Source organism: Mus caroli, unplaced genomic scaffold, assembly GCF_978045245.1.
Source record: "Mus caroli unplaced genomic scaffold, Mus_caroli_1 scaffold_16, whole genome shotgun sequence".
NCBI lineage: Eukaryota > Metazoa > Chordata > Mammalia > Rodentia > Muridae > Mus > Mus caroli.
The window spans coordinates 50,518,397-50,546,056 of NW_028227271.1; the positions used below are offsets into that span (position 1 = coordinate 50,518,397).

At 42.0% G+C, this 27,660-nt stretch overlaps 1 protein-coding gene across 2 annotated transcripts in view; it reads left to right on the forward strand.

Annotated features, from left to right (window-relative positions):
- The first annotated feature begins 3,340 nt into the window (after positions 1-3,340).
- The window catches only part of Samd12 (sterile alpha motif domain containing 12), a 454,418-nt gene continuing 430,098 nt past the window's right edge, over positions 3,341-27,660 (forward strand). For both annotated transcript variants that reach the window (XM_021183955.3, XM_021183956.2), the window contains exon 1: positions 3,341-3,416. In XM_021183955.3, the coding sequence (XP_021039614.1) occupies positions 3,404-3,416 (13 nt within the window). In that variant the 5' untranslated portion in view covers positions 3,341-3,403. The remainder of the gene's footprint in view (positions 3,417-27,660) is intronic.

A 27,660-nucleotide genomic window follows, 5' to 3' on the forward strand; every position in this document is an offset into this window, starting at 1 on the left:
GAACCCTCGGCTCAGGAGACAACTTTCTGAAAAGAACACCAATGACTCAGGCTCTAAGATCAACAATTGATAAATCGGGTCTCATGAAACTGAAAAACTTCTGTAAGGCAAAGGACACTGTCAATAGGCAAAACAGATGCCTACATGCCAGCTCTCTGCTGGCAGGTCTAGGCTGAGAAGGAGAGAACCTGGTCCAGCCGAGTCTCTCCAAGGCTGGAATCTCCTGCCTTATAGAGAATAACCACCCCAAGTTGGGAGTCTGTCAAAGCAGGAACTCATTGTATTATATGAGTCTTTTGTTTATATGGGGTTGTGGAAAGAAGTGGGGATTTTTGGTGAGGTGAGATGATGTATGGTGTGTTGTGAGATGACAGGGGGCGTGGGTGATCTCACAGGACCTATAAGAAGTTGGCAGATCAGCGGTAGCTAGGCAGAGGCAGGTTTAAGCAGGTAGTGCTGAGTTACGCCAGTACTGAAGTGAACAAGACAGGTCTCTAAACTGGAGCAAAGGCTCAGGCTCCTTAATAGGCCTCAGCATCTGGACGAATAAGATTGGCAAAGGGTGTTCACCAACCCCAGGCCTGACAGAATGCTAATATCCAAAATTTATAAGGAACTCAAGAAGTTGGACACCAACAAGTCAACGCAAGTAAATATGGGGTCCCAAGCTGAAAAGAATTCTCAACAGGGGAATCCCAAATGGCTGAGACGCATTTTTTTTTAAATTCTAATTCTTTAGTCATCAGGGAAATGCAAATCAAAACAACTCCGAGTTTACATCTTACACCCATCAGAATGGCTAAGATCAAAAACTCAAGTGACAACACATGCGTGAGAAGATGTGAGACAAGGGGAACACTCCTTCATTGTTGGTGGAAGTGCAAACGTGTACAACCCCTTTGGAAAGCAATTTGGCATTTTCTTAGAAAACTGGGGATAGTTCTACCTGAAGACCCAGCTATACCACTTCTGGGCATATACCCAAAATCTGATCCACCATCCCAAATAGACACTTACTTAACTATGTTCATAGCAGCTTCATTCATAATAACCAAAAAAAAAAAAAAATGGAAACAACCTAGGTGTCTCTTAACTGAAAAATAGGTAAAGAAAATGTGTTACATCTACAAATTGGAATACTATTCAGCTAGGAGAAACAAAGACATCATGAATTTTGCAGGCTGGATGGATTTTGAGAATATCATCCTGAGTGAGGTAACTCAATTCCAAAAGGTTATGTGTATGTATTCACTTATAAGTGGATATTAGCCATAAAATACAGGATGGTCTGTCAAATTTTTAACCCAGAAATGTTCCTGTCTATAGGAAAGACAGGGACAAAAAAAAAAAATAGAACAGATACTGAAGGACAGGTCATCTAGAGACTGCCCTACCTAGGGATCCATCCCATCTGCAGACACTAACCCCCCACACTATTGCTTACATAAAGAAGCTTTTGCTGACAGGAACCTGGTAGGGCTGTTCCTTGAGATATTCTACCAGCACCTGACCAATACAGATGCAGATACTCACAGCCAACCATCTGAGACTGAGCCCAGGGACCCCAATGGAAGAGCTAGAGGGAAGGACTGGAAGAGCTGAAGGGGATTGCAGCACCATTGTAAGAACAATATCAGTTAACTAAACCACACGGAGCTCCCAGGGACTAAGCCACCAGCCAAAGAGTACAAATAGCTCCCATGGGTCCAGCCACATATGTAGCAGAGGATGGCCTTATCTGACATCAATGGGCAGGGAGGCCCTGGGTCCTGTGGAGACTTGATGTCCCAGTGTAGGGGTATGCTAGAACAGTGAGGCAGGAGTGCGTGAGTGTATGGAAGAGCTCCCTCATAGAGGTAAAGGGGATGGGGGAAAGGGAGGATGGGATAGGGGCTTTGCAGAGGGGTAACTGGGAAGGGGGATATAATTTCAAATATAAATGAATAAAGTGATTAATAAAAAAATACAGGATGCTCATGCTACAGTCCAGAGACCCAAGGATGCTGGTCAGGAAAACACTTGGAAGGGGGAATGGAATGGTTGTAGAAGACAGATGGAGAAAGGGAACTGGATAGAGTGGGGATCAGGAGGGGAGTGGGAGGCAAGAGGTTGGGTGCAGGGAGGGGCAGGGGAATGGCTGGATGGCCATAAGAATGAATGGAAATCTGCAACTGATGGGGTAGGAGGTAAGGAGCATCTTCAGGAAGAGACAGAGACTCTGGATTTGGGATAAAGGAGGTGCCGAAGAATCAGTGGGGTGTTCTTAGGTATGACTCAACGCATTGGGTATATGGAACCTGAAGAGGCCACCTCCTGTAGCCAGGCAGGAACTCCAGTGGAGCGACAGGGAGTTTCTGTCATACACGTGATTCTCTCTTTGTATGTATGTATGTATGTATGTATGTATGTATGTATGTATGTATGTAGTATGTGGTATGTAGTATGTAGTATGTGTGTATTTAAAATTGTACCAGACAGCACCACAGGAAGATCATAGGTTCAGAGGTGGAAAGCAACTGAACTGTGTAGAGTGTTAAGACTCTATCACAGGCAGCCAAGGGACACCCTAGCCAGGAAAGTTGACAGCCTCTCACTTTGGAATCCAGCTATCCCATGCTCTGATGCCCTGCAAATATAATCTTAGCAGCCTCATTAGGATATTGTCTTTGGAAGATTTTAAAGCCATCCTACCCTCGTCAGTATTTAACTCTGTGAACAATCAAGAGGTTCAGAAGTCAGCTGTTTCTCCTGGAGGGACATCTCACCACCTCCAAATATTTCAGGATAACTGAGAACAAGTTTTAACTGCACCTTGTGGAGTAAGTCTCTGGCCCAGAGGGACTGCCACAAGCATCCCCAGCGCATCTGCTCCTCACTGATCCAGTACGCCCAGAGTCCAGTGGCCCGCCAAGTCCACTGCCCTGCTGTCTCTCTCCCAAAGACTGCTAGGTGCCTAAAAGCTTCTAATTGACAGCTAAGGTCTCAATCAAGAGTTCTCTCAAAGCTGAAAGAAACTAGGAGCACGACAGTCTGGGAGATGTAGTCCTCCCAAATGTCATCCATCACTCTCGGGGTTCCCTCTCGAGGTCCGTAGAAGAGCAAGTAGTCAGTCCTATGTCACAGAATCTAGATATATGATCCTACTGTGGTGGCGAAATCGAGCTGCACGGGACAAATGGGAGGCTTCGAGGGGGTTGGGAGGTTGTGCAAGAACGGACTACAACTCCCATGCCGCCTCGCGCGGAGCAGGAGCTGGCTGTTCGCTTTGCGTGACCGCAGCAGGTTGGTCCTGGAGCAGATGAGCGCAGAATATTTAGGCGAAAGCAAGGGGAGGGGGGAGCGCGGGGCAGGAGGAGTACCTCGGCCAAGAAAATTATGCATGCGTTAGGCAAGCTCTGAGAGAATGGCTGTGGAAGGTAAGGGACGCTTGGGGCGTTTTAAGCTCCCTCTTAACCCGCGCACTCCAATCCACACATCCCTGATGAAGCTTGGCTCCGGTGGGGAGGAGAGAAAAGGGGGTGGCGGCAAGCGGGCCCCTTCTCCCTTGTACCACTTGGCGCACACCTGAGCCTTGCAAGGCCAGGAGGCACCTGCTTCATTTGCCTTTGAGAGAGGTGTAGGTGAGCAGGACTTCAGGGCAGAAGGTGAAAAAAGAGCGCTCCCAGTCCTCAGCTTTGTGATGGAAATGGGTGGACAGCCGGGAAGTCCAGCGCGAGGGAATAGCCCTGACTTGCCCTTTCCCTTCCCCTCCAGCCAAGGTAGGCTGGGTGGCCACATTGCTGGGGATGCACGCTTGGCCACCCACACGTGGGAAAGGACTCTAGCCAGGTGCGTCATCCAGAAGCTTCGACTGCCATTGGGTCGAGGACCCCTCGCTGTGTGTAACCAGCAGTGGCTGCAGAAGACATGCCCCTAGGATGGGGCTGTCTTTACATCTGCTTCTGTATAGTCCTGCCTAGGGGTTAGCAAAGTTCACAGAATCAGTGTAAGTCAGCCGCTTGGATTGGGAAATTCTTTCCTTTGAAGACTGCCTTCCTATTTCCTTGTATAATTTTGGACTTCGAGTTTGCCATTTTGATTGCACAGCCCTGCCTGTGTTGTACTTTCCGGTTAAGAGTTGGGTCAGGCAAATTTTGAGGGATTGGAGTTTTCCACGTCACTTTCACTTACTTTAGAGGACAGACTTTTTGTTCAGGGTAGGTCCGGGGATATGACCGGGGGAGATGGATGGGAGGGCATGTGTAGCAGGAGGGTTTCTGGTGTCAAATTAGAGGTCTCATACTTCTATGATGAGATAAAGTGAAACGAGTGTAGGATTATAAAGGGAGCCTACCTTCACTTCCAGAATTATGGTTCCCGAGTGCACTTAGGGTTAGAGGGGACCTGAAGCAGGAAAAGGAAGGCGTGGTTGCCAGCAACATCAGGCTGCTTGCCAAAGGGAAATGAGCTGGTTCCTTGGAGGCTACAGAGAAGAAAAACCCAGAGGGTTTCTTGCTTCTGCCTCACCTCTCTGCCTCAGGAGACAGCAAATGAAATAAATACCCTGGCCCTTTACTTGAAGTAGCAAGGGTCCAACTCACACACTCAACACCTGTAAACTCAGGACTGACTCTGGGTGATCTCAGGATCAGAGCCTCTTAGCTAGATGTCTCTACTTTCAGCTTTTCCAACTATGCCAGGAAAAATGTCCACCTCCCCAACACACACCCCTCTACCCTTCTCTCAGGTAGAAAAGTATGTAGGTAGTTTGGTAGATAACAGATAATGATAGATAGATAGATAGATAGATAGATAGATAGATAGATAGATAGATAGATAGATAGATAGATAGACAGACAGACAGACAGAGATGATAGAGCTGCCACAGAAACAGAAAGCCAACATAAAATCAATCAGTGAAAGTTGAGAACAAGTCTTTTTATCTTCCACCACCCTTCCACCTCACCACATCAGGTAACATTAATTTTGATCTCCCTTTTGTGTCCCCCTAGTAAAGGCTACTCCCTCCCACTTGGCAGTCCACAGTGTTCTTAAAGATAATTTGCTGTTCACTCTGAGAAGTATAGAATAGAATTAGTCATATTTCTTGCCTGGTGAGGTTTGCATCAGTAAAGCCTAGCCTTACAAAAACAAGGACTCTGAAAGTGTTTGTAGACTTCAAAGAGCTTATTTTATTTTCTAATGGATTCCTTGATTGAAAAGTCTGTGTAATAAACAGAGTACCTAGGTTTGAAGGACAATGAGGACTGAAGTAGACAGGTGAAGGAAGTGTTTTAAACTTTCCCTGGAATGGATTCCTGTCTGTAGTTCTTTCAGGATGAAGTAGTCCCATCCTGGTTACTTCGCTGAGGCCCGGAAGACATAATTTCCTGTAGAAGCTCAGTCTAGACCTTCCAGCTCTTCTGCCTTTGCAAGCCATGGGGACCTCCTGCTCTCATATTCCCTAGCACCAGTGCCTAAATGTACACATATCACACTTAATATGTCTCTCACTGGAATCTGAAGCACTGGGAGACTGAGACCAAACACTCCGATTTGCCAAGCAGTAGCATGGAACGTGCTTCATAGCATGCCCTCAAAAACTGCCTGTGGATTGCACAACAGACATTCGGGGAACTCTTAAAACTGACTCCATAAGGGTGCCTGAGGTCGTCTTAGTTGTCCAAATGCCACAGATGGGAAGTTTTAAGGCCCCCCTCAGCCCTCATGTTTGAAGTCTCAAAACTACTGTTTTCTTCTCCTGCTGAGAATGGCATTGCCCTGTTAGTGCTCATTTGAGATTTAGGAAACAGTACCCAGTGCTACTACTTCAGAGTTTTGTGCCCTGAGATCATCAGGAGACTAAATTTCCTAACCCATGTGACCATCATGTACAGAATCACAGGTCAAGATCAAATAGTGACCAGTTTATGTATGTTCGCTGAGAAATAGTGAGTCGAGGAAAGAAGAATTTTATTAGAGCAACTTGAAAGGAAATATAGCATATAATAATATCTGAGCCTTTGTGTCTATATCTGGAAGAAAAAATGGACTTGGTACTGTTTTGGGAACAGTGTAGTAGAAAACAGATTTTATAGAAGGGTGCCTGGAACACAGGCTATCTATGAATGTTCCTTATTCTCTCTGTCATTCCTCCCCTATAAAAAAGGTCTACTGTTTAGCACCTGTTTTACACTTTAACTTTTTACTTATTCATGCCAGCCACGTTCTCTAATTAGCAACAAATTAGAAGGTTTTTATAATGTGTAACCCTCCTTTTAAGTAAATTTGAACTTGTAAAAACGTTAATTGCAAGTAGGGCACTTACTCATTTTGCTGAATGTGTGGCTTCCTATTTAAGGTGGAAATTGGGGTCCTTTGTTTACTGTTTTATAACTACTGTGATGCATGTACATACATACATACATACATATTACATTGAATTTAAGAAAATTCTATTTGTTTATTAGCCATAACCGTGGCGTTTGCTTTGTTTTTCATTTATGGGTGCCTGAACTTTTACATAATTACCTTAGGTTTTCATGTGTTATGTTTAGGTCTTGTGTTTAGCCCAGTGTGTACCCTCTGTGAATGAATGAATGAATGAATGAATGAATGAATTAATGAAAGATGACAATTTGCAGGGTAGAATTATGAGTGCTTTTATTTCTGTACCTGCTCCCATACATGTGCTTTTCAAACATGGGATAGAATATCCTCTTACAGTCTGCATTGTGCTGAGGTTGTATGGTCATGATGAATATTTTTAAAGGAAGAATCTCTAGTCATCTGCTCTCCATGCATACAACATGAAGGCAACTCTACTCACTGATGTGATTCTGACCTTCAGAATTAGTTGTACTATTATAGGGAGAGGGGGAAATGTAGATCCAGAAATACTGATCCACTAGAGGTAGGGTTATCATTGTCTCTGTATTCTATGAGCAGTGCCTGGAACTTAGGAGGCAGCAGTTGTTTCATGAATAAGTGCATGTTTCACAGAGCTAGAGAAGGATTTATCTCCTTGGTGGATTTTGTTGTTGTTTTGTTTTGTTTTTGTGTTTTATTTGTTTTGTTTTAAGAGGAGTGAGCAGCCTGCTCTTAGTGTTTCTACAGCAGGGCAAACAGAATAGCTCTTCTTAAATGGCAAGAAGATGAGTTCCAATTTTCAGCACTAGAAGCTCCCCCTCCTGTCCAGCAAAGTATTTCAAGTGGAAAGCTGTGTGCTCTAAGTGACGTTTATGATCTGAGTTGTTGTTCTTAATTGATTATACTAGTCTGTCTAATGACATCTTACTACCCATTCAGCGTTCAGAGTCTGTAGTTTTTCTGGAATGAGCCTCTTGAAAGGCTAACTAACAGCTGGGAAAGAGGAAGAGAATAGGCACTTGTCGAAGCCATGGGATACTGGGTTTGGAAACCTAATAAATGCTTACCCTACCCACCTTGGTTTAAGAACGAAGCCCCTAGAAAGGAATAACAATACCACCTTTATCACAAGCGATCATCTTGGGTCACCTTTCAGACTCTGAGTCATTTAGTCAGTGAGCATGTTCATACTGCTCTTTGGGTGAACTCACCCTTGTAGAGGCTCCACCCCTCATACACAGCCTTAAAGCAGAAAGAAATGACATCCACAGCTTCCTGCTGAAGCCTGTGCCCTGTGGCTCCCAGAGGCATGCACATAAGATTACTATCCTCTATTTTTATCCCTGCAAGAGGATGAGGAGAGAGACCAGAAGCATTTTGATGAAACCCTCTGCTCCATGCAATGGACAAGAGGCTTCTTTGCCATTGTGCTATTCCACCAAGACTTTTATAACTCCCTTTTCATTCTGTCTTATGTCTAGCCAATGTGTGCTCTCTGAATGAATGCGTGAATGAGAGTTCGGTAAGTTACCGGATGTGATTATGAGTTATTTGAATCCTATACTGGCCACCATGTTGAGGAATTTCCAACACTGTCTACCTGTAGAAGCAGTGAGACGATGGGTGTCTCAATCCAAATGTTCCCACTCTCTCGTGTTTGTGTCTGTTTGTCAATTCTCGCCGACTCCATGCACACCTGCCGGAACCCTGATTCCCACAGATTGAGAGGGGACGACTGAGCCCAGTCCATGGCACTCTTCCACTACAAATGCCATTAATGGTTCCTCTCCTCCACCTCCTCCTCCTCCTCCTCCTATTCCTCCTCCTCCTCCTCCTATTCCTCCTCCTCCTTCTCCTATTCCTCCTCCTCCTATTCCTCCTCCTCCTCCTCCTCTTCCTCCTCCTCCCTCTCCTCCTTTTCCTCCTTCTCCTCCTCTTCCCTTTTTGCTTAATTTCATTTTATTTTCTAGCTCATCAGATCTGATTTACCTGCCTCATCAGCTCCTCTTGACCACTGTGTTTGGAAATAAGAACCGTGGACTGGTTACTCATCATTGAAAGTTCCTAGGGAGTGACTACATGAATAAGAGGCCTCAAAACTGGGATAGGAAACTCAATGTGGCAGCGGTCCTTGCCACTCCCATAGCTCTTGCAGCCTGCTTCAAACAGGGCTTGGTCTAATCCCATGGTTGCCTTACATAGCTCAGGCTTTACTCATCTCTTTCATCTTACCCTGTCTTCCTCAATCGCTTTGCTGTTCTCATAGGCCAGAATGCACAAGGGCTGGAATAGAGATAGGGAAATTCTGGAAACCTTTACCGGTAGAATTGAGTGAAGCGCTGAGTCATGGTAGCTGCTGTGGTGACATGTCATCGAGAAGCCATCGGGGGTATAAAGCCTTAAACTTTGAAGGTGCTATGTCTTTTATTCATTAGGAGAAAGAGGGTCTTTAGATAGGTTTCCTATTTCTGGCAATGGATATGAGATGCTGTCCTTGTGGAAAGAACTAGGGCAGATATAGTGGCAGAATTAATAAGGAAGAGGCCTGAGCCTCTCTGTTCCCATCTCCTCCTCCCCTACCTACAATTTGGTGAAAGAGAGAAACCCAATAGACAGAGTGCTGTAAGTGCTAAATAAAACTACAAGCAACGATAACGTGGGAGGTCTGAGAACAAATGGGGCATTTAGGGACAGGCTAATGGAGGAGTAGCAGCATTGAGTGAGCCTTTCATTAGGATTTATGGGTGTGGTCGTGGGTAAAGGGCATGGAACATGTATGTATAATGTGTGCTTCCAAAAGGGGTTTCTTCCAAATGCTAGTAGTCTGGTTGTTTCCTATGGACAAGAAAGTTCAAGAAAGTACATCTGAGTCTACTTTAGCATATTCCTTTTGTTAAGGGCACTGTCATTTGCTATGTAGAACTTCAACACTCTCTAGTCCATTTGGACCTTGCATATATATGGCTCTTTGGAAGCCATAGGAGCAAATGAGAGAAGTTCTGCTCCTGTATATCATGCTGGTTCCTGCCTGGTTCTGAAGTGGAATGGAACAGTACCGCCCTCCCTGAACTGGCTCATAAGAGAAAAAAAGGTGGCTATATTTAGTCCAGTTTTGCTAAAGTGTGGGTGCAAGAGCTGCTTGTACCATTCCCTCCCTGCATGCAGAGAAGGATGGCACAGCTGCCAGTGACAGGGGTGGCCCGCCTCACTGCCTCCCACAGCCAACTTCCCAGATCTCTGAGGCCTGGAGGAGTAGGTTGCACATTGGATTTCTTTACTCCCTGCTGCTTCTGGGGTGCCTCACTGCTGGGGAAGGTATTTGTGGCATTTTGTTAAGCACAGCCAAGGTCTCAAGTGATGTGTCAAGATCTCTGTAGACTGTTTGATGGAGGTGGTCCTCAACTGTCCTGGGACACAGTGGGGGCTCAGGCCCTCTTCTCAACCTTCACGTCTTATGGTTTCTTCACTGTAGGGCCTAAAGTAGTAACGGTGGCTTTACACATGCAGGTTGTATAGCTAGACAAACTGACCATCTATCCAGAGGTGCAGAGTGCGTTTCATTGTATTTCTGGGCAATGCATGGAACATTATCTGAGGTTCTTTTGTCCATTAATCTGATGGGGATACCAAGAGGCATGCCCTCATAGACATACCACACGTGCTGCCATACTATCAAGGGCACGTTTAAGACACAGGCTGGTGGTTGCTCAGTCAATGTTCATTGAATGTTAAGCTCTATGCTCAGATCATGCTCTCAACCTCCACTTAGGAATGTAGCTAAACCATGTGACAAAGTATCTGGTAGGTATCCAAGTGGAATGGTACCAACAAACTGTAATTGATACATTCATTATAAAACATCTTCAGTTGAAAACACATTCTAATGTATTCATAATCAGATGACATGTATTTACAGGACAACAAAAGATATACGTGTATTGGCTTAACTTTTCCTAAGGAGATATGAAAAGATATTTATTCACCCCAGGAAGGGCACCAAAGAAATGATTCTACCTTAAATGCATTTGATGAAACCCAAGTTTACTTGGGGTTACTTTCAGGAGCTTAGGTAAGGATCTATCTAAAGGAGCAGGAACAACTTAAGGGCAGCCATATCTCCAAAGAAACGTCAGAGGGGTTGGGCCTAATGAGTGCCTTCTGAATCCCTCCTGAGCCTTGTTAGCCTTTCCTTTCTTGAACAAAGAAATGCCAGTGGGCCTAATCTTATGACAGCCATGCTGGTAATCTGAAGCTGCTCTGAACTCAATATGGGAGCAGGCGTACCTGGCTAAAGGAGAGCATTGCAAAAGAAGCTATTGTTCCAGGAACATATTCAGTAGAGAGTCATCTCTCACCTGAATACTGCTCTTCCAAACTTACTTTAGAAACATCAATTTCATAAACCTTCCTCTCTGTCCATCTCCTTCTTGCCTCCTTTCCATCACTCAGATACACGACATAGAGGCAAAATAAGAGTAATTTCAGCTTTTTCATGACAGAAGAGATATGAATGGACTCTATGGAAGTGACATTAGTCAACTGGAGGAATGGGGCCAATGTCCCAATTAAAATTAGGCAGAGTTAGGTCTCCTTGCAGAAGAACATCAGCAACAATGTTGGCATATGTGCCCAAGAGAAATATGAAAATTTTCTAAGCCTCAAGCGACATCCTTAGTGATATAGACTATCCTAAAATATTCTGGAGGAAAAATGATAGCTTTCCCAACTAGGCTGTGAAGAGTCAAGTGTGAAATGAAAGATATTGCCCTGCTGGCATAAATCTTGATGGAGAAATTATATAAGAAATAAAAGTAGCTTCTTTTTTGTCCTATGAATTCACACCATATTAATAATTATAGCAAAAATGTGTTTTAAGCGGACATAAAATAAGCTTCGTACCTTCTCTGTCCAGAAAAAGTATCATTCCAATTGTGTCAGTGTTATTTTCAATAACTTGGCCTCCATTCGAAATGTATTTATAGAATCCATTCTCAATATAGATATAGATGCATATTTCTTATTCATTTCTTGTTCTGTACTTTATGGTTTCATATTAATATTTTAAAGGTTTTTTTAAAACTTGGATTATTTGGGTGTGAATCATCTATGGTAAAATTTTATAGTTCTCACATTTTTGGAAAACACATATCCCTATAACCAACATTATAATGAAGAGCTAGAACAATTCTAACACCTTGCAAAGTTCATTCATGCCTTATACTCATATAGTCCCTGACAACACTGGTCTGGATTCCCTCTCTGTGATTTTCCTCTTCTAGAATGTCACATAATGCCATTGTACATCTTGTTGCTACTGAAGAGTAGAACCTGAGCAATATTCTGTGCTGTGGAAATACTGATACTTATCCAGGACAGGTGGAGTGTTTCTAGTCAGTGATTGTTATTAGTGAACCACTGGAAACAACTGCTTCCAGTTTGCGTAACTTACTCATTTCTCTTGTGTGAACCAGAGTAGGAGTTTTAAGTCAAATAAACTATGTTCTTGTAGCAAGTGTTGTAGGAGCTGGGAAGATGGCTCAGGTGGAAATGTGCTTCCTGTAGAAATGTTCATATTTGAGTTCAGATCTCTACCACTCATGCAAAACCCATGTGTGGTGCCCTGTATCTGAAAGCTCACCAGTGGAGAGGGCTAAGACAGCAGGACCTCTGGAGTTCACTGGCCAACCAGTCTAGCTGAAATGACAAGCTCTAGGTTCAGTGAAAGATCATTTTTGGAATAAAAGAAAGGGGGACAACAAAAGACCAACCCCTGGAGTCAACTTCAGTCCTCCACATGCACACACATCAGATGAGCATGGTCACAAAATAGGCACACAAACATATAGACGCATTCCTCTCCCCAGCATATTAAAAAAAAATAGTTTAGCCTTGTACAGAACTGCCAACCTGTTCTCTGAGGAAGCTTTGTTTCTCACAGTGATACTTCACAGGGATTTGCGTTCTGTGTCCCAATCTTCTTCTGATACAGGAGGCCTCACACAAAGAAGAGATTCAGGATATCATGGGCTCTGCTGGTTGGGTAGGAATGGAGGAGGACAGCTGTGTGGCTGTGACAAGTACACACCCCACATCAGTGTGGATATTGCCTAAAAATGTCACCAACATTAGCATTTCAAGGAGAAAGGCTCAATGTTTTTTGAGTAGGTTCTGTGAGAAGTCATGGACATCTGGACACTAGTTTTGCAACTGTTGTGTTTGGGAGAGCAGTCAGAGGAGGACATGCCAAGGTGAGCTGGATTTGGGGGAAATTTTGGCAAGTATGTGGACAAGAAAGGTTTGATTTGACAAGCTTTAAGATCTGAGTGCAGGGATTGGAGAGACAAAGTGGTTAAGAGCATCTGCTGCTCTTGGGGATAACTGGGGTTTGGTTCCCAGCACCCATAGTGAACAGTCAACAGCTATCTGTAAGTCCAGCTTTATGGGATCTGATGCTCTCTTCCAGCCTTAGACATTGCTGTCACATGAATAAAACCCTATATACCCCCCCCCGCGCGCACGCGCGCGCGCGCGCGCGCACACACACACACACACACACACACACACAGAGTTAGTAAACAATAAAGTAAAATATCAAAGTTTTGCAAAAATCAAGTTTAGTTAGAAAAGGAAGAAAACAGCTCACTGTTTCTGAAAGGATTGGTCTTTCCTGCTAAGATGAGTTAGTTCTGCCTGAGGGATAGTTGACATTAACCTTGTGGCCTAAGGGAAGGTTTGCTGTTTTTACAGTGGCTAAATGTCGAGGAAGAAGCTTGTATTTTGCAATGAGAATTGAGTCTCTTATCAGCTGTTCATTTATGCACTAAGAGCAGTATTTGGTTTGCCTGCAAAATCATGATATTCTTGGCTAGGAAGTGGGTCTGGCAGTAGATTTGCATCAGAATTTAGCCACAGCCATGGGTCATTGCATGGATTTTGTTGTTGTTGTTGTTGTTAGGGTTACTAATGTGATAAAACACCGTAACAAAAAAGCAATTTGGGGAGGAAAGGGTTTATTTCACTCACATTTCCACATTCCAGTTTATCATCAAAGGCACTGAGGGCAGGAACTTAAGCAGGACAAGAACATGGAGTCAGGGGCTAAAGCAGAGTTCATGGAGAGTGCTGCTTACTGGCCTGATCCCCATTGCTTTCTCTTAGCACCAAGGCTACCATCTCAAGATTGACTCTATTCCCATCAATTACTAATTCATAAAATGCCTTACAGGCTTGCCTATAGCCTGATCTTATGGAGGCATTTTCTCTAGTGAGGTTCTTTCCTCTTTGATGATTCTACCTTGTGTCAAGTTGAAATACTAGCCATCACAACTGAACCTTTGTCAACTTGACATGTAAACACATTGCTTTTCACTCAGAACCTTTCCTTCCTCATTTATCCCCAAGACAGCATGTTAATACTAACTTCACAATATAAATCATACAACTTTAAAAGTTTCACCAACAGTGTAAACAACGCAATATCCAATGTCTGTGATACATTCGAGACCTTCTGAGCTCTTCTCAAGGGCTTGGGTCACTTGTCTGGCTCCACCCTCTGCAGCACACACTGCCTAACTTCCAGGCTCCCGCTGCCTCTCTTTCACCACTGCTGCTATTCTTAGAGGTCATCTCATGGTATTGATGACTCCAAATTGCTTGGTTCTCTTGCTGCAACTGGACTGCCCTTTCACAAATAGTCTCTCCTGGACACGTATATGTGATCCCCCCCCACACCCCATCTAAGCACTGAGGGAATTTGGATTCATAATAAAACACTTTTTATCAATCTACACAACTTCTCAGCCAATGTGGGCTTTGTGGGAATATTTGCCAGATTTAAAGGTCATTGCATTTTCCTAGCATTGTGTTGTTTTTATTTTGTCATGTTCCATTTTGGTAATTTGAATTTCGTTAATAGTTGTCTTTTAGAAACCTTAGTGATTTATGATGGACAGTATAAAAATAAAATATTAATTGTACTCTTTCTTACAGACATTTCTTCTAAGTTGTTGGAGTAAGTCTCTAATTTTTGTGAGCCTAGCTCACTATACTTTTATATCTGTTCATATAGAACACCGCGTCTTGGCTTTTATTGCCATGGTTTGCCCATCCTGGCATCCAAATTCATCCAGCCTGTAATTACTGATAATTGGTATTTTTCTTTGATAATAGATACTTACGTACCCTCTATATGTTGTACCTCATTAATCGCACCCAGTGGTATAGACAGTTCTAGGGTCATTGAGACTTTCCCTCCTGGATATTAATTAGTTCAATCAAGGATTTATGCTCTAGCCAAGTGTAGTGTTCCATACCTTTAATCCCAGAACTGGGAGGCAGAGGCATGTGAATCTCTTGTGAATTTGAGGCCAGCCAGAACTACATAGTGGGACCTTGTCTCAAACAAACAAACAAACAAACAAACAAACATTCATGTTTTAAATATAAAAAGGAGGCCGTGAGAGCAAACTGCACCCTTTCTTTGTATCACAACAAGTTACTAAAGGTCACTGTATGTTTTGTTGTTTAACTACAATGGAAAGGTTAGTCCTAGTGTAGACAGACAAAAGTCAAAAATGAAAACATAGAGGAGAAGCTGTGATAAGATGTGGTGGTTTAAACGAGAAACACCCCTCATAGTCTCAGCATTTGAACATTTGGTCTCCAGTTGGTGTTGCTCCTTGGAGAGGTTTAGAGGTTCTAGTCTTGCTGGAGGAAGTATGTGATTGGGTTTGGAAAATCATGAAGTTGGTCTGCAATAGCTTCCTTGAGAGGCATGAATCATAGATTTTTCAGGTTAGAATCTGTGGCTCCCAGGCCAATGTGAGTCTTTCAGTTTCTAGGAAACCACAGTACTCCCGCAGGTGTTCAGGTCCCCCTTTTTTTCTCTGTGTCCCTTGGAGGTCAATGACTCATATAGAAATTTGACAGGGCAGTTAGTCTTAGGCATTGATCTTGTGTACCTTGTATAGCTTGCAAACACCATTTTATCCTGGAAGCTACCATTATATCCTGTTTCTGATAAGTGTATAAAAAGTCTGATTGCTTGGAATAAATTTTTCTCCACCTCAGTCTTACTGAGACCCCTCCAACCCATGTCTGCTTATGATTCATTTCTCACTGATCTTATCAGGAGACCTTGGTTTGCTAAGTAAGCACTGGCATTTAGAATTATGAACTTGTTTTGAGGTTAAATAAATACCACCACTTCCAGTTTGCTCCCCCTGCTTCATGCTTATGGTAAAGGGTGTGAACTCTCAGTTTCCTGTTATTGCTTTTGTGCATTGGCAAAGCCAGTGAGTGGGCAGGCCCTATAACACACTTATTGGTTGACTCTATACATCTACGCCTTCCACTTCCCCACTTTGATGGACTCTTATTCCTCTAGAACTGTAAGCCCAAATAACTAACTGTATTTTTCAATAAATTGCCTTGGTCTTGGTATTTTATCAGAGCAACAGAATAATACACAAGGTAATAGACATGGGGTGGGGGAATAACAGGAAGGACAGGTGTTAGAAATGTTTTCTAGGGGGTAAAAGATCGTGGATTTGGGATTATTTAATTGTAAGGAAGAGCAGATATATAATTAATCCTAACTGGTCAGGGGCTCTCCACTGACAATACAATGGAATCCAAGTTCTTCGACTTCCGGGCCCTCCAAAACGGCTGTGTCCTCTTTCCAGGACTACATCCTACTGCTAAGAAATGTACTCCTCTTCCTAGGATCACAACAGATCTTAAGTTTCTTCTGTCTGCTCATATCTCTTCCCTGTCAAATGCCTTTACCCATATGTTCACACATTGCCTTTTTCACATTTTTCTCGGTACACATTTAAGGCAGTATGTGGGCCAAAGCAGTAGATGCTGGTGTGAGAACCATGTGACTGTAGCATTTCAGAGGGGCAAGGAGAATTTTCAAGAGGCAAGAAGAAGTAGCCATGGGAGTCCTCTACTATGTCCAATGTCAATCACTCATGATGTATAGAGTCAACCAATAAGTGTGTTATAGGGCCTGCCCACTCACTGGCTTTGCCAATGCGCAAAACGATTTGAAATCAAATAGAGAAGCAAGCCTGCATCATGATAGTTCAGAATATTGATAGGCCTCAAAGGAAGAAACTACTCTATTCGGTGCGGATGTTTGTCCCCATATGTGTGCGTGGATGTGCAAAGACAAACTTCAAATCTTATTCAGGAGTCATCTACCTTGTATTTTGAGATGAGTTCTCTAATTGGCCTAGAGCTTGCCCATTAAGCTAGACAGACTAGGCAGCAAACCTTCAGGGATTATGTTGACTCTGCCTCTCCAGGGCTGGAGCCACACCACTTACCACTATGCCCGGCTATTTTTCTTAAATAAATGTATTCTAGGGATCAAACTGAGGGCCTTATGTTTGCATGGCCAGCACTTGGCTGACTGGGGAATAGTCTCATACAAGGAGACTCTTCTTAGTGCATTTGGATGGCAATGGGAAGAAGATTGTATGCATGTAGAAAGAGGGATTAGTTATAGTGAACAAGATCAACGTCACAGGGATCACACACATAGCCAAAGAAGACAAGTGACTGTGCCTGGACATGAAACAAGATGAAATGGAGGGTTTGGTTTTCGTAGGAAATATTTGAAAGTGTTTACTACGAGTTTATGACTTAATGAAGTGGTAATATTTGAAGGAGAGAGAGAGAGAGAGAGAGAGAGAGAGAGAGAGAGAGAGAGAGAGAGGGGATTAAAAAGAAAAGCCACTGTTAATTTTGGAAGGATGGATGGGGTTAGATAAAGAATATTGAAATTGGAAAATAAATTCACAGCTACTAGACAGTAAATCTGAGTGGTATGATATGCCTTGTTCTAAATGTCATATATAAACTCACTCATCTTCATAGTAAGGATCACTATTACCTTCATGTATAAAATGAAAAGAATATAAAACATTAGATTGTTTGCCAGTTGTCACACAGCTATAGACAGCTAAGTACTGCCGCTGGTGTTGGAACTAAGAAAATGATTGTTCATTTTCTATTTAATACTTTTTAAATGGGGCTGGAGAGATGGCTCAGGGGTTAAGAATTTTGGCTGCTTTTCCAGAGATTCTGAGTTCAGTTCCCAGCAACCACATGATGACTCATAACCATCTATAATGAGATCTGGTGCCCTCTTCTGGCATGCAGGCAGAACACTATAAACATGAAAAAAAAATAAACAGACAGACAGATAGATAGCAGGCAGAACACTATAAGCATACTAAATAAATAAATAAATAAATAAATAAATAAATAAATAAATAAATAAATAGACAGACAGACAGATAGATTGATAGATAAAATCTTTTATAAAAAAAAAGAAAATACTTTGGTGAATGCCAGATTAAGATACAATCACCTACACAATTTTTTACATTTTATTTTATATATGCCTATGGATGTTTTGCCTACAAATATGTCTGGGTATCATATGCATGCATGGTGCAAGAAGAGGTCTGAAGAGGGCATCAGATCCTCTGGAACTAGTTTTGAATGATTGTAAGCTTCCACGTGGGTGCTGAGAATCAAACTTCATACTTCTAGAAGAGCAGGCAATTCTTTTAATTCTCTGGCTGGGAATTTTTGGCAATTTCTTGTTTCTCTTTTCTGCAGTAACTATGTAGAGCATAGATGGGACACGAAGGCTTATTACTCTCAGGTGTAAGAGGAGAGAGGACTTCTCATCTTGGTCCATTTTGTGTGGAGGGTCAGCCTCGTGCTGTGGCTTAGTAGTGGCTCTGTCAGTCATCGGGACACACTTCAAGGAGGCACTCTGATCCCACTGCCTGGGGTTGCATTCGAAAAACAGGGACGTTTAGAGATAGTGGCAAAAGGTTAAGGTAAAAGCGAGATTGAGAAAAAATCCGATTACAGTTTTGCCTGGATAGAAAGCCGGTCTCTCTTTTCTTCTCTTTCCAGGGCACCTTCCTGCTCTCAGCCGGATTAAGATTTGGGTTTCCAGAGTTTTAAGGCCATGTCCATGTTTGTAGGTTAGGGAGGAGATTTCTCTAACACAGCTAAGCTAAGTAGCTCTTCGCCACTCCAGCCTCCCCATGACTGTAGGGAGTCTGGCCAGTTTCTAAATTGAAACTCAATAGCTGGTAGCTTTGGCACCTATGTGTTTGCTGGGGCTCACCCCAAGACTGTCATTAAAATCACACAGCCTGGCTTCGTACTGCACAGAGCTTTCCAAAGGACTGTTTCGTGTTTGAGCTACGGATGGTGAGCTGGCTGCTGAGCAGAACTCCGGCTTCCATTCTGTAAATAATGGCGTGAGGTCCCAGGTTCAAGGTCACAACAGGTAGTGTCAGAGCTGAGATTAGAACTAGGTGGCCTGGTTCGTTTTATTGTGACTTCTGTGGGAGAGGTGGCATAGAGCCCACTTTGGATAAGGTTTTAAGTGGTGTATTAATATTAGTTGTTTATAGAGTTTGTATTATTATTTCAAATGGAATTTGCTTTAAATTAAGGACAGAGCAACCAGAGCTCGTGTGACAGTGGAAAGAAGTCTAGTTGATGGCTCAATATGATAGCAGGTTCAACTTTCTCTTTTCTAACTTTTTAAATTTTAGTTTTTGGTAATTGATCTCCATGACCAAATCTTCTGAATAGCTGAACTAAATTAAGGTTAAACTCTAAGGGTTATTTTTCCTGATTATTAAAATCTTCAGAGAACCCATATAGGAAAAAAATCATAAAATGATAAATTGGAAACTAACAATAGTAACTAGCATTGTAATAGCTCAGCTTTTAAACCCGTAGTATTAGCAGGTAGGATGGATGCTCTTTAGCCAGTACACTCTGGTTGATGGCCAGTAGCGGTTCTTAATAATCTTATGAAATTGACTTTAATATTATTTCTGTTTTGGACCAAGAGAAATTAAACATTTCACTAAGACCACAACAATGTAGAAAGTCATGGTTCGTGTATTCTAACTCCTTTGAATAACTTCAGTGTCTGCTTTGTTGCTACTAAATGTATCTGCTACCCAGATATACCCAGTATTCTATCCAAGGAGAGTTAGCATTCGTTGGGCTTTATAAACAACTATCTATACCTAAAGTAGCACATGCTAGTCTAATAAATCGTGATAGTTGTTTATAAAAATGTTAATCCATTTATTTGCATGCTTTTGAGTGTAAGGGGCTGATTAACTTGGTATTCTTAACTGTAATACCTCATCAGGTCAATGATGAGAGTCTGAAGGCAGCAAAACATGCTGTCCAAATCTTGGAAGGTGTCATCACTTTCTGTTTGCTCTGGGCTGTGAGGTGTTAGTGGTCTTTGTTAAAGGCACTGAAAACCTCGCTAGTTAGAATGTCTTTTAGACAGAAAAAGGTTGGGGTCAAAAGTTTTGAATATCTGTTGCCTACCTGTGGATTCTGTTCCACTAACTGGATTGCCTTATCTTGCCTCAGTGGGACAGGATGTGACTCGTCTTGCAATGACTTGAGGTGCCAGTGTGAGTTGGTACCCATGGCAGGGAATTTCCCCTTCCTCAGAGGAGTAGGGGAGGTAAAGGAGGAAGGTATTGTTTGAGGGGTGACTGGGACTAAGGGGACTGAAATCTGGATGTAAGGTGAATAAATGAGTAAAGCAATGGAATACAAAAACAAAAGAGTAAAAAAGAATATGGTTTCCTTTGGATGCTATGGCATGACTCTGTGATGCAGGGACAGTATTCAAGGTAACTGAAGTCATGTGCTGTAGTTATGTACTGTATGTAATGCTTACCAGGCCCCCTTACCCCTTCATTCACATGTGCTCATTCACAGTCATTGTTTGGTTTTGTATTGTTTTGTTTTTTATTATCTCTGTGCTGTGTTCCATTCTTACTTTCAATGTGTTCTTGCTGAACAAGGTTTTCACTCATCTCATTCTTCTGGAATTTCAATTTTGTCTTCTCTACCTAGTGACTCACTAATATTCCACAGTCATCTACTTCTCTTTCCTGTAGCACGGAGGCTGTTAGGTCCTTTTTGTTCTGGATATTACAGAATCCCAGACTCAGTAACCGTCTAGAAGCACTGCATTATTGTTTTGTTTTGTTTTACAGTTAGACACAAAGTGATCTCTACTTCCAAGCAGGACTTTAATTTTTTTAAGTCATAAAGCATAATAAATTTGATATACAAGTTGAAGACAGTCTCTGTCTTCCAGTAACTGTGATTTGCACTTGCTTGAAGTAACAGGGCTAGATTTCCTGGTCTAGAATCCTGGGTCATACTTCTTTTTTCACCATGGTTTCAGTGGAGCACATCCTCCACCTTCTTGTACCCTGGGAAGGTACCCAGGTGGTGTGGCTCAGAGGTCCCCCTCTCCAAAGAGAGCTCCCTTTGTGCTTCACTAATCATGTGTTTCTTTTTTTTTAAAGTTAGAAATTTTCTGCCCTTACAGTTTTGAAGGGTTTAATATATTATTTCCAGTCTTGAAAACAAAAGAAATCTGAATCCATTTGGGTTCTTGATCATGTATATGTATGATATATATTTTTCTTCTTGAAATTAAAGGTTCACAATAATCATAATGACCAGGAATTTCATAAGACTGATCACCAGTACAAGTCTGTTTTCATCTGTTGTGTGGTGTATATTGATCTTTGGAATTGAAAACACAGCATTCATTTCTGAGCTTTCTTAATTATTTATTTGGTTTTCTTTTGTCTGTTTTTTTTTTTCTCCATTCATTCTTTGTCTTCTGTTTTGGGATAATATATTTGTTATACTGACTCTTATTTTTTAAATTGTTTGCTATTTTTCATCTGTTTTTAAACTTTGTTTCCTGTTGTATTTTCATTTCTAGATTCTATAGCATTCAATATTTCTGTAGTTATTTTTAAAATCTCAACTCTTTTTTTTTTTTGAAAAGCTTTAGTACCCTATATTGTGGATATAATAGACCTTTCAATATTTCATTTATATTACTAATAATTTTATATTTTAGTTGATCTTTACTTCGCTTCCTGTATTTGCTTCTGCAAAGCACCCAACTCCACTCCACAGTTTGATAATGTTAAATGTTAAGTTCTAATACTTGAAGGGTTACGTTCTCTATGCCTGTTGGAAGAGCCCACTTTAAACAGTTAAGCACAAAGGGAGAATCAAAGCTCTCTCTGATGAATGAGCAAGACCTCTGAAGCACAGCTCCCAGGCACATTCCCAAACAGGGTCCCAGAAGCCGAAAGAATGGAACGTCTATTCAGGTGGTAGTGATGTTTGTTGATTCTCATGAACTGACCAGTTAAGGGGAAGGGAGAAGGTCCTTTTACAGGATACCACAAGGGTCTTTTTTTCTTAAGCTGATTACCTGGAGAAAGTCCAGCATTTGAATTCTAACTCCTGGGTCCAGAATCCATGTCTTAGTCCATCCTTTTTATCTGCTTTCAGGTATTTTTAAATCAAAATGTGTTTTCTCATGTTATTTCCATAAATGTCAATGACCTAAACACATATGTTGTAGGTTTCATCACTAAAGAGGATTCTTTTAAACAGTGATTTTTTTCTACTAAATTTATATTATCTTTTCTGATGTATTTGAATTCAAAGAAGAAGATATGGTGCCTAGTAGACGATCTGAGTAACAGTCGTTTCAGTTCAGATCTTAATAATAATATAAGGCTTTCTGAACAATATAAAATGGGGTGTAGGATAAAACCGAAGCTTCATAACTACCTTCCATGTGCATTTGATGAAAGTGGGCATGCCAATAATACATTCATCCCCAAATATGCATTCTGGGGGCAAGCACATATCTGCTTATACTTGAGGTAAGGAAATGATTTTAAGGAAAACAATCTAGAAAAGGCACGTGGGAAATGATTTTATGGAGTCCAGGCCTGGTGGGCTTAGGAAGCCTCTTTGTACGGGAAGCCACTTGTATGGGAAGAGTGCAGTAGTTAGGCTCTTGATTCCAGCATACAATCTGCTGACTGATCCAAGAGACCTTCTTCCCATCTGTTCCTTTCTGCTGACTGACTCTTTTTAAAGTTAGAATGGAGGAGTAACCCCAAGGGCTAGTATGCAGCTGTCTCTTCTGACTACTACCAGCTCCCTTTGCTCTCTGCCTGCTTCTACCCAACAGTGAATTGGGCCTGCGAGCTTGCTATTGCAGAACTGGCCTCTTTGGGAAGCAAACTGTCAAACAAGGATTCAGCCCTGGGTCTGGTCGTGTTACATAGAAGATTGCTTCTTGTCCTTCATTGTGACATCTGAACTTCAGCTCTTGGAGAGGCATCAGTGGGCTGAAGATTCCCTGAAAAAGCAAGGAGAGAGAAACCATGTTGAAATATAATTCTGCCTACACATTTGAAATTCAGGTAGCATCTTAACGCCATGCTAGGCTTATTTGTTCATAGATGAGTAATGAACAGAGAGTTGTATTAGAAATTGCAAAGTGAGGGGAATTTAGTGCCTGGATATACTTAAACAAAGACAGACCACTGAATAGTCATGAGGAAAAGTAATAATGTATTTAGTTTCATAAGCACATTGTATGTTTAAACCGAAGTAAAATTTGTATGCATAGTTTTTTTTAAGTCTAATTTAGTAAATCCTTGTACAAAGCAAAATAGTATTAGAAATGCACGAATAATTTTGAAAAAGTATGAAGCACAGCAATATTACCCTATTTAAAAATAACACTTTAAAACAATTGTCATTGTGGGCCTATTTTATTTCTCCTTTGGAAAGAAAAAGGGAAAAGAATTATCCATGGATTTACCTTCAAAAGACAGCCACTACGAGGACTTGGCATATTTTATTCTAACCTTTTCTCTGGGTGGTTTTTGGTTTTGCATAGCAGTCATAAGATATTTTGATGGCTTTTTTTAGTGGAAATCTTTCATCTTTGGTTGGAGTTGACTGTGGTTGTATTCTGATAATGCATGTCTGTGATGTGTGCTTTTCTTGTCATGAGGCTGAATAAGTAACGCTTCGGTGCTTGGCTTGAATAAATTCTCCATGATGCTTTTAACATAAAAACACTGTTGAGATTAGAAAGTGAAAAATCCTTAGAGAAAAGAAGGAGGATGTGTGTTTCACAACCACTTAAAAATATCATATCTGAATATAATAATCAGAAGCACAAAAATGACTTGGGGGATGAGTAATACACAGGTAATGCCTGAAGGTTCCTCAGATGGGAACGCGTCCCTAGGTGGCTGTGGGATGCTTTGCTGATGTACAGTAATATGTATTAAATGTACAGTCCATGTTATATTTAAAGTGATAATTTAAATGCTAGAAGAGTCCTTATACTCAGAGACAAGCAAAGGAAACTGTAAATAAGTCACTGCTGAACCGCAGTTGGAAACTCCAGTATTGCCCATGTCATTCAGCCATGGGGAGGGCAGACCTCCCCAGATACTGTTCCCAGTAAAATGGTACTGTTAAACCATGTAACTTTCATACGTTCCTTTCAAACCCTGACATGCTGTGACTCAGAGTTTACAATTCTAGAACCAAATGTGGAGAGCATGAAGATCGCAGAACCTTGAAAACTCCCCAGGCCCTACTGTCCTGTCTATTTCCACATTTAACTTATTTTCCATGCAAGCCAGAGGTCAACAAATGAGGGCCGGTTTTCTTGCAATACCCGTGTGCTCACTAGTTTAAACAGTGTTGTTTGCTACATGAAAATCAGGTTACACAGTTCTAACAATTGAGATGGCCTGTAAAGTCTAAATTCTTTACTGTCTGTCCCTGCACAGAAAAGGATTTCCAATCCCGACTCTAAACAAATGACCTGCAACCTCCTTGCCACCATGATTTCTTTTGTTCCAGCTTTGGCCTTCTCTTTTCACATCTGAAGAATCTAAGAGCCTCAATTTAGCTTTTTCAACTTCAGGTTTTTTGTTTTTTTTTTCCCACTCTACAGATGTGTTTTCCATGGAGATAGGATCGGTTTTTCAGTCTTAAAACACCAGTTTTTCTTTTCCATTTCCAACCCTGCAGCGGCACCCAGCTCTGCAATTGATAAAGATCCAAGTCCCTATCTAATACAGAAGATGAGAATACTACCACACTGTGCCAACATCTGAAGACTCACGGACCCCAAGACACTAGATTTTGTTTAACATAATATGTGTTATATGGCTTTTAAGGCTTAAGAAATACAACTCAAACCCCCAAGGCTCAGGTAGGAAGAAGGTCGCTGGTTGGCTTCCCTTTCTTAGATACTTTCCTGTAGGTTTAGATTTAAAAAGGCTTGATCAGATTTTCTCATTATGTCTCATGGAATATATGGTGTTAGTGGGCTAATTTTCCCTAAGATTGACCTGTCCTCTTGGCCTCAGGTGGCCTTCACCCCCCACCCCCCCCCACCCCGGTATAACACTCCTAGTATTTCTCTCCATTTTTATGAGAACACCTGCTTTGTTCGACCTCATTTACCATTAGTTAACTCTGTTTTTTAGGTATTGATTTCATTTACATTTCCAATGCTATCCCAAAAGCCCCCCACCCGCTCCCCCACCCACTCCCCCACCCACCCACTCCCAGTTCTTGGCCCTGGCGTTCCCCTATACTGAGGCATATAAAGTTTGCACAACCAATGGGCCTCTCTTTCCACTGATGGCCGACTAGGCCATCTTCCCATACATATGGAGCTAGAGACACAAGCTTGGGGGGGGGGTGGGTACTGGTTAGTTCATATTTTTGTTCCACCTATAGGGTTGCAGATCCCCCAGCTCCTTGGGTACTTTCTCTAGCTACTCCATTGGGGACCCTGTGATCCATCCAATGGCTGACTGTGAGCAACCACTTCTGTGTTTGCTAGGCCCTGGCATAGTCTCACAAGAGACAGCTCTATCTGGGTCCTTTCAGCAAAATCTTGCTAGTGTATGCAATGGTGTCAGCATTTGGAAGCCGATTATGGGATGGATCCCCGGATATGGCAGTCTCTAGATGGTCCATCCTTTCGTCTAGCTTGTACAACCACTCTGGAAATCAGTCTAGCGATTCCTCAGAAAATTGGACATAGTATTACCAGAGGATCCCGCAATACCTCTCCTGGGCATATATCCAGAAGATGTTCCAACCAGTAAGAAGGACACATGCTCCACTATGTTCATAGCAGCCTTATTTATAATAGCTAGAAGCTGGAAAGAACCCAGATGCTCCTCAACAGAGGAATGGATACAGAAAATGTGGTACATTTACACAATGGAGTACTACTCAGCTATTAAAAATAATGAATTTATGAAATTCCTAGGCAAATGGATGGACCTGGAGGGCATCATCCTGAGTGAGGTAACCCAATCACAAAAGAACTCACACAATATGTACTCACTGATAAGCAGATATTAACCCAGAAACTTAGAATACCCAAGATACAAGATACAATTTGCTAAACACATGAAACTCAAGAAGAATGAAGAACAAAGTGTGGACACTGTGCCCCTTCTTAGAATTGGGAACGAAACACCCATGGAAGGAGTTACAGAGACAAAGTTTGGAGCTGAGACGAAAGGATGGACCATCTAGTTAACTCTTTTAAGACTTCATGCCTAATGTGCTTCTGATGTAGGCTTGCTCATCAGCATAGAAGTTGGTTAGGGGCATAGCACAAAGCCTAGTACATATAGATCATTTAATCCTATGATGAAATCTAGGATTCCTTTGCCCAGATAAATGTAGTGATATCCATTTACAGAAAAAAATGAATATCATCACATAATTTAGAATTCTCTGTTAATCAGAAATATCAGAAGCAGCTCTGTAGAGGAAAAGAAACACCAGAGAAAAGAAGCAATGAATACTTGAAAGAAAAGGGCTACTTCATCCATCTATCATCCATCCTTCTATCATCCATCTATCTATCCATCCATCCATCCATCTGTTCATTCAATCAATCAATCTTCCTTTCAATAACTGTTCACTAGTATTGTTCAGAGCCAAGCTCTATGTTGGGGTTATAACACTGAAAGATCCTTGTTCCTACTACTAAAGGTTTTAGTTATAGGGAACAGACAGAAATCAGGCATATATATCATTCACTATAGAGACCATACATGCTGTGTGGATAACCTAACCCCTTCATTCTTCAGAAAAAGAAGAAAAAATTCTTCTGAAAAAAATTGAAAGGGTTAGTTATGATCAGGAATGTCCACACCATGGAACTGATTTTTATTTTATTTTGTATTTATTAGTCACTTTGTTTGTTTACATTTAAAATATTAACCCCCTTCCTGGTCTTCTCTCCACGAAGCCTCCACCCCATCCCCCCTTTGCCTCTAAGAGGGTGCTCCCCCACCCTCCTACCTACTCCTGCCACTCCCTCTCTAGTATCCTGCTTCACTGAAGCATCAAGCCTCCACAGGACCAAGGATCTCCTCTCCTACTGATGCCAGATGAGATAGTCCTCTGCTACATATGTAGCGGGAAACAGGGACCTTCCCATGTGTACTCTTTGGTTGGTGGCTTAGTCCCTGGGAGCTCTGAGGGGTTCAGTTAATTGACATTGTTGTTCTTCCTACGGGGCTGCAATCCCCTCCAGCTCCTTCAGCCCTTCCTCTAACTCTTCCATTGGAGTCTGTGGACTCAGCCCAATGGTTGGCTGTGAGTATCTGCATCTGCCTTAGTCAGGTGCTGGCAGAGCCTCTCAAAGGACAGCCATACCAGACTCCTGTCTGCAAGCGCATCTTAGCATCAATAAAAGTGTTCGGGACTGGTGTCTGCAGATGGGATGGATCCCTAGATAGAGCAATCTCTGGATGGCCTTTCCTTTAGCTTCTGCTCTATTTTTGTCCCTGCATTTCCTTTAGACAGGGACAATTCTGGGTTGAAATTTTTTAGATAGGTGTGTGGTCCTATCTTTCCACTGGGGCCATGTTTATCTACTAAAGGTGATGTCTGTAGGTTTTTTCTCCCTGCTGTTGGGTATTTTGACCATCGCCCCCATTGTGTCCTGGGGGCCTCTCACATCCCTGGTGTCTGGGACTTTCTAGTTGATCCCCAATTTCCCCACCCCCACTGTTATTTATTTCTATTAGTTCTCCTGTCCCTCTGGACTTCTGTTTCTTACCATACTTGGTCCTGCCCCCCCTTTTTCTCCCACTCCCCTCTTCCACTCCAAAGTAGGTTTGAAACATACATACTTTGGCTTTCCTTCTTGTTAAGCTTCATATGGTCTTTGAGTTGTGTCATAGGTATTCTGGGCTCTTGAGCTAATATCCACTTATCAGTGAGTACACAGCATCTATGCCCTTTTAGGTCTGGGTTACCTCAATCAGGAAGATATTTCCTAGTTCCATCCATTTGCCTACAAAGTTCATGAAATCATCGTTTTTCATA